At 32.2% G+C, this 11077-nt stretch overlaps 1 protein-coding gene across 2 annotated transcripts; it reads right to left on the bottom strand.

Annotated features, from left to right (window-relative positions):
- Positions 1-1677: 1677 nt before the first annotated feature.
- On the bottom strand, positions 1678-3770 carry LOC108344963 (40S ribosomal protein S12). 2 transcript variants are annotated; one of them, XM_017583508.2, is made up of 5 exons: positions 3674-3770; positions 3447-3483; positions 2391-2682; positions 2199-2264; positions 1678-2113 (listed from the first exon to the last, which is right to left on the bottom strand). In XM_017583508.2, the coding sequence occupies exons 2-5, from the start codon at positions 3452-3454 to the stop codon at positions 2054-2056; spliced, it is 426 nt and encodes a 141-aa protein (XP_017438997.1). In that variant the 5' UTR covers positions 3455-3483; positions 3674-3770; the 3' UTR covers positions 1678-2053. The 2 variants fall into 2 exon arrangements, with proteins under 2 accessions (XP_017438997.1, XP_017438996.1); XM_017583507.2 differs by having other exon boundaries at positions 3632-3751.
- Positions 3771-11077: the final 7307 nt, after the last annotated feature.

The following is an 11077-nucleotide window of genomic DNA, read 5'->3' as shown; positions in this document are numbered from 1 at the left end:
CCATTAAATTTGTGGGCTTTTAGCGGCTTAATTCACGAATCCGTAAATATTTTAATGAAAAAGTTATACAAATGATCCAGTACAACAAATTTTACTTAATTTAATAGATTGTCTTTAACAAACAAATGAAAAACATAGATATATTTAAATTTCATAAATTTGTCATTTTATTCATATTATCATTTGAATCCACGCACCATTTGTGGTTTCAGTGACTTTATATCTTTTTAGGTTTAATTACTTAGTTTCATGGTTTAGATTTTGATTTGTTTTGGTTGTTATATTTAATTTTTATATATGAATTCTTACTTTTATAAAAAGATTTAAAATGACTTTTTTTTTTGTTAAATTAGCATTAATAATATTTGAAAGTGATATATATCAAAAATTAAAATTATATGTTAAAATTTGGATCGTTTCCTACCTTAAAATTTATTTGATTTTAACAAGTGATACCTTTTAAGTAGAAAATAACTGAAACTTTCAAATAACGTTAAAATCAATTTAATTTAATAAAAAGAAATATATTGAGTTTTTTTTTAATAACTTAACTACTTTAATAAAAGGAAACATATTAAATCTTTTCTTTAAAAAAATAACTTAATTTAGTTTTTTTCTTAAAAAACATACATATATGGACCAAAATAATCAATCAAATATCTAAATGTAAATACCAAATTACTAAATAAATATTTTTTTGTTAAAATTTAGCACGGTTAAATTAACCATTTTCACGAGGTTATGATTAAAAATATATTAAACTAATTCTTTTCCTATTTCATACATTAAAAATATATTAAACTAATTCCTTTCATATTGTTTAAAAAGGCAACACAAAAACTGTATTATAATTTATCTTTTAAAGCACTTAAATTAAATTGTAAGCTTTTATAATTAGAATATGAAATACTTTAGTCAAAATACTTTGTTGTTAACCTCCTTTTAGTGTGGATATAATAGAACAAAACAGTTTGTTGTCTAAATCTTTAGTCATTCCTTTACTTCATTATCTGATATAAATTATAAATTATAAATTATTTAAAATATAAGAAACAAAATTGAATACGTATGTCAAATTCAATCTTATTGTATCATAGCGGACCATTTCGTATGGCACAAGGGTACGAATACAAAAGCCTTTTTTCGAAGAATATAATATTTACTACTTACTTAAGTATGACTATAATAATTTTTTTTTTCCTAAAAATTTTTATAAAAATAATCTTACCTTAACTCAAAAACTCGTTTCAATGTTTATTTTCTACTTCTATTATGAAGTTATTCAAACAAATCCAATATATTCTGAAAAATGTCTGAAATAACTCTTAATAAATGAGATGAAACAATAAGCTATGCTTAGAATAAAATTATTTATTTATTTCAATTGGCAGAAAAGATATCAATGTATAAGGTTACTCATGAACTGCATTAACCCTCCTTTATTTGTGTTAGCATTAATAAGTTTAAAACATCAAGGAAAAACGAATGGAACTTGTTCTAATCCCTAAAATAACCTAAAACTAACTAAATTAACTACCAAAAAACTGGAAAAACAGGAATTATGAAATGGAACTGAAATCTAAAGCTTGGAGCAGGTTTATAAGCATGAAAACAATTGAATTAAAGCAATTACAGTAGAATTTAATAACAAAGACAGAAAATCAGAAGTAGAGTTGCAAATCAGCAAAATTGAAAACCAACGATATCAATTATATAAGTTGTGTTTCTGAAATTGAACCACTAAAAACATCACAAAGCTGAATTCACAACTCTGATACTCACTTTGTAGACTAGAGAATCATAAACTCATCAACACATGAAAGAAAACAAGCAAAACCTGAAGAATTGAGTAACCTAGCTCACTTTGTAGACAAGGAGACCTTCTTCAGAGCTTCCTATTCCTACGTGCTGAACAAGAAACGAAATTTGAAAGAAAACTACAAAAAATGACTTGATATTCTCTGTCCAATGTGCAGACCACCTATTTTCGTTCTGCTATTATGTAAAAAGCTTGAACCAGTAAATCCAGGTGCAGACCACCTAGGCATTTAACTTAGTTAGCTTTCACGTGCTGCAGAACAACATTATAGGCTTCATGTTCCTCCCCAAAATCCTGCAAAATGCAAATACATAAACATCCGTATACATTGAAAGGCACTCCAAAACATCAATTCAAAAACAATCCAACGAAGCCATACCTTAACAACCACACATGAACAACCAGTTACCTTCCTAGCCTTTCCCTCTGAATCAATCTTACACAACTGAAACAAAAATTAGTACAAGAATAAAATCCTTATGAACATTCACCAACTGAATTTGGGAATTGGGGGTAAAAGAATGGTACAAGGAATTTAAGTAAAATGGCTAGGAGTCTCTAAGACACTTACACCAGCCCATTCTCCAAGGGTCTTTGCACTTGTAACTGTCAAAAGGCTAACATTGTGCTCGGCGCAAAGGGCCTTCACCAGTTTCACATAATCGGGTTGGTCACAGTCTTCTGCTAGAACACACAGCTGTGCAGCATGCTTCTCAATGATCTTGGCACTTTCATGAAGACCTCTTGCAAGACCACCGTAAGCCAGAGATTTTCTCAGCACAAGCTGTAAAGCAGTCATGATGTCCATGGGCTCACCAGGAATGGAAGCAGGTGCCTCAGCTGCAACAGCTACCTCTTCACCACTGCATAGTACAAGTATTCTAAACAGTCAGGAGATACCCATACATGAATCTTAAACTCATCCAGAAAAAGCTACTTGAGAAAAGGTGTAGAGCAATGCACATAACATTACAAGCATGTGAACAAGTTTTACCAGCAGCATCTACAATAATTATTTCCATACTGATGTATAATACATTATATACTATATCATTCAATTCTCCACAAATGAGTTAAATTGATTAGCAGTGCTTAGCCATGCACATTTTTCAACCCCATTGGAAATTTTCAAAAACAATTTCCTATATCATAAATGCCGCAACAAAAATGCCAACACTACCCGGAACTATTAGACCATGTAGATATAGTTCACTTCGTTCATTTCCAACACAAGGAATCAAAATCTCAACTCCAAATAATTAAATTAAACAACATGAAATCAGTTCAGTTTTAATCATCAATGTTTTAAAATCGAAAATTGAAACTTCCAAAATCCAGGATGGCAAAAGTATCCGCATATTTAAAACGGCTGGTAAACAGATTTTTAGTGGCATATCCGTACCCAACCCGTTCTCATCTCTAACCAAATCCAACCTCAACGCATAACACAACCACGAACAAACATTGTAATTAGTATTACTACCAAACTTATCATTATGAAGGAATGAGTCTCAGGCAACCATACAACGACAGGTATTTCGATTGAATATTGAATTAAAAAATCAAGGGGCAGAGAGCTACATGCATAAACCAACTAAGAAAATCGTTAAGGAAAAATTGAGCGTACCCAGACATCTTTCCTTGTTGAATTCAAAAAACTGCTTCTGCGAAAACAAAAATAACTATTCAAATCAGAAGTTCTGCAAACTCGTCAATACGCAAAGAGATAAACGTTTGACACAAAAAAAAAAAAAAATCAACTTTTTCTTCGTGGGAAGATGAGTAAGAGCAGAGAACGAGAGAAAGAGAGACCTTTGTTGAAGAGTTAGAGTTAGCCCCGAAATTAATTCTTACCTGTGCTTCTAATGGGAAAATAGGAAAAAATGGGAAATTTATGTGAAACTATAAACCCTAACAATTTAGGGCCGACCCTCCTTGTTTTAATTTTTGTATTAAATAAAAACTTCCAATTTTACTTTAGTTTTAATTTCTTTACCTAATTGAAAATGAATTTTTAGATAAATTAAGATTTTACTTTATCCATATCACAACAACCAACCCAATAGTCATAATCGGTCCAAGAGAGAGTAGATCAGTCCAACTATCACAATAGAACAAACTAGCTTATAATCATTAGATTGATAATTATCTAGACCAGACTAAATGTTAACCATGGATATAAGCTCGGCAAGAAACAAAACTCATATATAACATAAGGTTGATTCACTAGATATTCTACTTTTTTTTCATAGTTTGTTTAATGTTTATTTATTTTCAAATTTTATCTATTCCTTTGTGAAGATGGAGATACTTTTTCTCATACTTATGTTTTGGTCAAATCTTTATTGTTTTTTCATTGACAACGCACATATATGTATATTTATCACTTTCTTCATGTTTATACGTCTCAATTCTCCTAAAGAAAGCTTTTGAATATTTTTTACTAAAAATCTTTAATTCAATCAGACCATTCTAATAGTCATTTAAATCAAACCAACTAGTTTGACAATCATCTAGACCATATTAGCTCGACAATTATTTAGACCACACCAGACTAGCTCGACGATCATTCAAACCAGATCAAACCAATATAAACCAAAGCAGAAAAACCCAAGAATCGTAATATTAGTCCGATATACTTCTAAACTAGCCCAACCTAAATTCTAACGAGACCATACTAATTTGATAATCATTTAAACCAAACAAATCAACCAAGAAAAGTGATAATATTAGATTTGATGAAAGAAAGAAAAAATCAAAACTAGAGAAACAAATTACCAATCCCGGATTGGCGAGTTGTAAATTACAAGTTATTATAAAAAAACAAAATATATTTGTCTTGAAAATGAATGTCGTTGATTGCAGAAGTCAAAATACTTGTCCTATACAAAATAGACAAGTCTTATTTTACATTTTCACAAACAAATAAATAAAGTGAGACCTTGTTGCAATCCCTGTGTCATTTCCATCAAAATGTGTTCATTCACCTACTTTTGTTCGTGAATGCATTTATTTTCTTGAAGTATATACATCTACCGTTACCAACCATTTTTAAAGTAAAAAATAGATTTTGTATGCTACAGGCCAAGCGATATGTGCATTGGTCAAAAGAAATGTAATTAAGGGCAGGTTATTACAAATTACTTGCAGCTAGAGACAAATTAAGAGAAGGTTAAAGTGAACTTAAACTTAACGATATGTTCTTAGTAAATTATAACATGATATGTAAGGGTAAGCTTAAATGGAACGAAATTAAATGGGTTATTTCTTATATTTTATTAGCAGTAATATGGATAAACTTAAATGAATGAATATTTAGCTGATTTTATTAGTAGTAATATGGGTAAATTTAAATGAGAGAATATTTAAAAGATTTTATGACTAGTAATATTTTGATGTTTTAGATGAGAAAATATCAAGAATTTTATAGGTTATCATTTTGATTATATTTTGTAATAATTGGAAATATTATAACTGGGTAAAAAAACCAAATGTAAGGTATATAATTTGTAGTGTCTAGTTGACATGAAATAACAATAATAATACAAGGAAGTAAATAAGTTCTTTTTACATAATGAGTGTAGTTTGTTAACAATTTGTTATCAAGAGTAAGTCAGCTTGAGTGTTTCGATGGAAAAAAGAGTTGAAGACCTAAAGAGATGACCCACCTTACAAATAATATATTTTTGTTCAAGTTAACAAAGACAGTCAACTATGATAATTAAAGTGTGAAGATAAAGGCTCTTCTCGGCTCCATAAAAAATTGGAAGGTGGTTGAAGATGATTTATGCATTGTACACTTCGACTTTATCAAAATTAATCTCGTCCTAGGATATTAAGGCATAACACACCCTAGGTGTCGACTACCAAAGCCAGGTGTCAACTACCAAAGTCAGGTGTCGCTTATCGAAGCCAGGTGCCGCTTACTAAAACTAGGTGTCGCTTACCAGATGTCGCCCACCAAGTGTCGCCTACCAGGTACCACCACCAGGTGTTGCTTATCAGAATTATGTACCACCTATCAGAGTTAAAGGTGAACTAGCCGGCCACAAGTTAGTTTGTCTGACTACTTCTACCCAACCACAAGTCGACCTGTACAACCACTACCCAGCCAAAAGTTGGTTTATCCGACTACCTTTCGTCCTACCAAAGTTTATGATGTACTACTCTGTAATTTAGCAGAATCGAGATCAAATAACTTACTCATGAGATAAATTGGTGCCACAAGTTAGTTTGTCTGACTACTTCTACCCAACCACAAGTCGACCTGTACAACCACTACCCAGCCAAAAGTTGGTTTATCCGACTACCTTTCGTCCTACCAAAGTTTATGATGTACTACTCTGTAATTTAGCAGAATCGAGATCAAATAACTTACTCATGAGATAAATTGGTCATTAAATCCACCTAGGTCTATATAAGTGAGGCTCCACAAACGTTAATTATTCCATAAAAGTACAATTGTAACGCCCCGGCAACTCACAGGGACCATCGACTGCCCCCACAGATCACCACGAGGCTTTCCAGTGTGCTTTGTCCTCACTCGCACACTTTCTGGGAAAACTTCCCGGAAGGTCACCCATCCCAGAATTGCTCCAAGCTAAGCACGCTTAACCATGGAGTTCTTATGGGCTAGGCTACCGAAAAGCAAATGCATTTTGGTGATATGAGTAGTCAAATCAATTCCTTTAAGCTATCCTTCAACTGTATAGTCTCATACCTACACAGTCTCCAGATCCCTCTCATTCCGGTGTATGTCCGATTCGTCCATGTACCCCTTCCACCCGAAGCTGCCAGGAGCCGCTCCTTGTCTGTGCCCCCTGCACCATGCTTCTTGCACCGGCGTCACCCCCGCCCTCGTCTCCGTGCCCGGGTGTCACATGCCCACCAGCTTTTGCTCTGGTTCGTCCTCGAACCACACCGTACTGGGAGAGGCTAGGCTCTGATACCATTAATGTAACATCCCAATATCTCACGCTGGATAATTCATAATTTATATATTGTAATATTACATTTACGGTAATATTCCGTAATTTCACACTTATAAATTCATAGTTAATATATGTCTACACATGTTTTAAACTCAGATTTCAACTATAAACTCATAAATATAATTTGAATCCTTCTAACTTATTCTTCTGTCTCTCTCTTCATTGTCATTGGATCAGACGACATTCCTTCATCTGCTCCCGTATAACGAATTATACGATCATCGCACATACCCAAACACAAAACAAACACAACAAGTAGGGTGAGCTAACATGCAACAAATCATTTATAAAACATGTATAATTACCTTGATATAAAGATCATATAATAATTATGTTCGACACCCTCATACTACAATTCCTATTAGACACTCGTCTCACAATACCCAACAGACACCACAATACCCAATAGACACCACAATACCCAATAGACACTCATTTCACAATACCTAATAGGCACTTATCCCAACGATATGTTGATGAGCGATACAACGGAAGGTTTTTCACTTGTGATGTCATTCTTAGTCCCCTCACTATGTCCAAAACCGGCACATAGACCAGGACATTCTGTCCTCCATACCATTCACAAGGTTAGTCCCCTCACTATGTCCTAAACTGGCACATAGACCAGGACCTCCTGCCCCTCTCACCACATAATTCATCATTCTCTACTTGAGACTGAATGATTATTAGAGTATCAGGATAACCTCCAACTTCATGACCCTCAACATCAACATATACGCACATACCATGTCATTACAGAATCTCTCCACGAAACTCATACAATGCTCACATTCCTTAACTCATATTATACCATTACGAAATCTACCCATAATCCTCATACACATACCATGACATTACAGAATCTCTCCGCGAGACTCATACCATACTCACATTCCTCGACTCATATTATACCCTTACGACATTTCCCCGTAATACTCATACATGTTCAAATGCATAAATTTAAATCAAATAAACTTCAATTATTTCAGAAATCATACAAACTGAATATATTCCAACAAGATATATTACACAATAATTTAACAGTACATAATCTGTTCAATAGGATTTAAGTTAAAAACTTGTCGAGTAGACTTCCAGGAAAGAGAGGTGCGTCACAATGGACAACTTAAGTACCAAATCTTTCCTTAGCCAAAGCGTTCCTCAACTAGTTTTTAACAAATTTCTTATTTACAGATTTAAAACAATAGCATATAATATTAACACCGAAAGTTAATATAGATATCAAAAAATAGAAATTTAAGCAATATTGAGATCTCTAAGAAGATACGAAATTAATATCTATAAATCTGTAACTCCGATTTCAAATCTGAATGGTCACAATAATTCACTATTTGTTATGAACTACATATTAAAATTTCAGGTTGATCCAACAGTTAACTAGATAGATATTGAGGTTTTACCGAGGTAACTCAGGTGCAGAATTTTAAGTGGTTTTCGGTTATACTAAAAATGCGGAACTAATCTCCCTAAGCACAGACATTTAATTACAAATCTGAACGGTCAAAATGACTTAATATGTCTTATGAATTACATTCTAAATTTTGGGCTCAATCTAACGGTAAATGAAATATATATGAAATTTTTACCATGATAACTTAAGAACAGAAATATAGTGTTCATCAGATTTTTCAAAACTTAAAAATTATTTTCTCCAAACATAGACTTTCAATTTAAAATCCGAGTAGTCAAAGTGTATTAATATATCTTAGGAATCATATATAAAAGTTTCAAGTTGATCTAACGGTCAAATAAGTCGTAATATATATTTTACCGAGATGACTCAGTAACAGATATACAGGGGTAATTAATTTACTCAAACATGCAGGATTTATTTCTCTAAGTACAGACTTCTAATTACAAATCCCAACGGTCAAAGTGAAGAAATAGGTCTTAGGATTCATATATTACAATTTTAGCTAAATCCAACGGTCAAAATAATTAAAAGAAAAGTTTTACCATACTAACTCGAAAATAAGAAAATTATAATCATGAAAACTAAATTTATATAAGTGAATAGATAACTACCATTACCAAAATTTTAACATACTCATAACTCATATTCATTTTCATTCCTACTATAACCAGAAAGTGATTCTCCTTATAGATCCCTATTTAAGACTTTCATGACCCTATAAAACTCTAAGAATCATTCTTTTTCCGTAACAACCTTCCATTATATTTTCTCAACACAATTTCTACTCCTAGAAATCGTATACCACTAAAAGCCACTTATGTTTACCAAAATTATACTAGATTGTTCCACCTTACCCTCTACTTCTATTCTCCGTAAAATTTATAATTACTCTGATGATTACACGGAGTCAAAACACTATTACTAAACAATTCATCCTTATGTTTTCTTTTCTATACCCATTTAACAAGAACTTGTCCAAAACTAATACCTATATTGAGTATGCTTTATAACATTTATAGGAACCCTTCCACACTTAATATCATGCATCATTTCCTTCACTCGTCCTTGATGGACTTATCTGATTCTCGGTAATATTGCCTTCACCCTTAACTACACTTAATGTTCAACAATCAACTCACAATTCTTTAAGACCATAAACTTCTAAAAACATATTGAAACATGACCAAACCATCCTTTCGATCATACTCTAGACTACAATATCTATCCTTCACTTGCATTGGTCAGATATCCCTAAAATACTTGTCCTCATCCTTTATTTAACTCACACTAAATGTTGAACCACTATTTTCTTCACCTGATAAACACTTCTGAAATACTTAACAAAACTAGAATAATCAAGCTTCTTTCAAGATTATACTCCAAATTACCTCAACCTTTATTTAATTATTTTCCTAGCAACCATTACTAGCCTAAGTTAAAACATTCTTCAAGAATTAACTTATAAACTCTAAATCTTAGGAATATAAACCGTGTCCTCAAAATACCTTCCCACATCCTAACCTAATATGAATCCACAAACTTAATGTTATCCGTAACCCAGTACCTAACAACTGCGTATCTTTGATAAGACTCAGCAGATCACTCAATCAACAATGTTATAATTTATGAAACCACTTATATCAATAAGGCCGAATTTAAAACTAACTAGCTTCCTTATCAGTACTGCACCTACCCATTTAAATAAACTACGTATGCCACATAAGTTAAATCCATCCTATAACATTAAAATATAGTTTAATGGTTATACTAATTAATCCTCTAATACTTGAAATAACTACCATAGATATAAAGAATTAATGGGTCATCAAAAGATGTCATAGCACAAAACCATTGTGCCAAGTATCCCTTCCCACCACTCTATTCAAGAACTTTTTCAGGCAAGTACACCTTCCCAACCATTTAACCACCATGTTACTTCCTACCACTCGTCTATAGAGATTATCAGGCAATCAACCACAACGCAACCTCAATTATAATGTGCTCCCCGAGATCAAAACCATATCCCAAGGATATTTAGTGTTAACCAAATCTCAAATTTTTATCTTATGCGAACTAAAAGTAAGTATAAACAAGTTCACTCATACACATCACTGGATAGAGATCAAGGTGCGACATATAAATCTTTACCCATCCTTTACATCACTATTGAGGTTTGAATACTACCATATAACTATACCTGATGAAATTTCTCCAATCACAACCTACAACTTCTTAATTATTCCAAATTCCCTAATCACATTGCAACCCTCCTTTTTATCTATTTCCAAACTCTTCTTCTTCCTTATCTTGTCATGTTCATAATAATATCAATTCAACCTACACTACCTCTACTAACTTTAATATTCCAAAATCAATAAAATTTACAACCATAAATCATGACATTTTAATCCTATCATAAAAATACCAAATATTTGCATAAGTCGAAAGCCAAAATTTTCGTACCTGGATTTTCTCCACTACTCCTCATACCACAATCACATACTCTCAAATCTTATCTCTAATACATTTACTGAAAAAATCTAACCATCTCCTTTTAATCATCCATTTAGCTTAAAATCCTTCCAATAAAAGATCTCGTGTCCTCTTAACTTATAAATTTCTCCTCCTATTAAACTTTCTCTCAATCCTCTTTATTCCTTATATAACTTCTCATCTACTCTTCTTCGTCTAATATTTGATTTATTCTTAATCTACTTCAGTATTTCTATCCCTTTTTTTTTTATTATTTTAAACTTTCTCTTCAAATCTTCCACCATTTTCTTTCTTCAGATTTCAATCATCACTGATACATCAATCCATGTTACCAATCTC

The sequence above is a fragment of the Vigna angularis genome, chromosome 8 (genome assembly GCF_016808095.1).
Source record: "Vigna angularis cultivar LongXiaoDou No.4 chromosome 8, ASM1680809v1, whole genome shotgun sequence".
Taxonomy (NCBI): Eukaryota; Viridiplantae; Streptophyta; class Magnoliopsida; order Fabales; family Fabaceae; genus Vigna; species Vigna angularis.
This window is presented reverse-complemented; position numbering and strand designations above follow the sequence as displayed.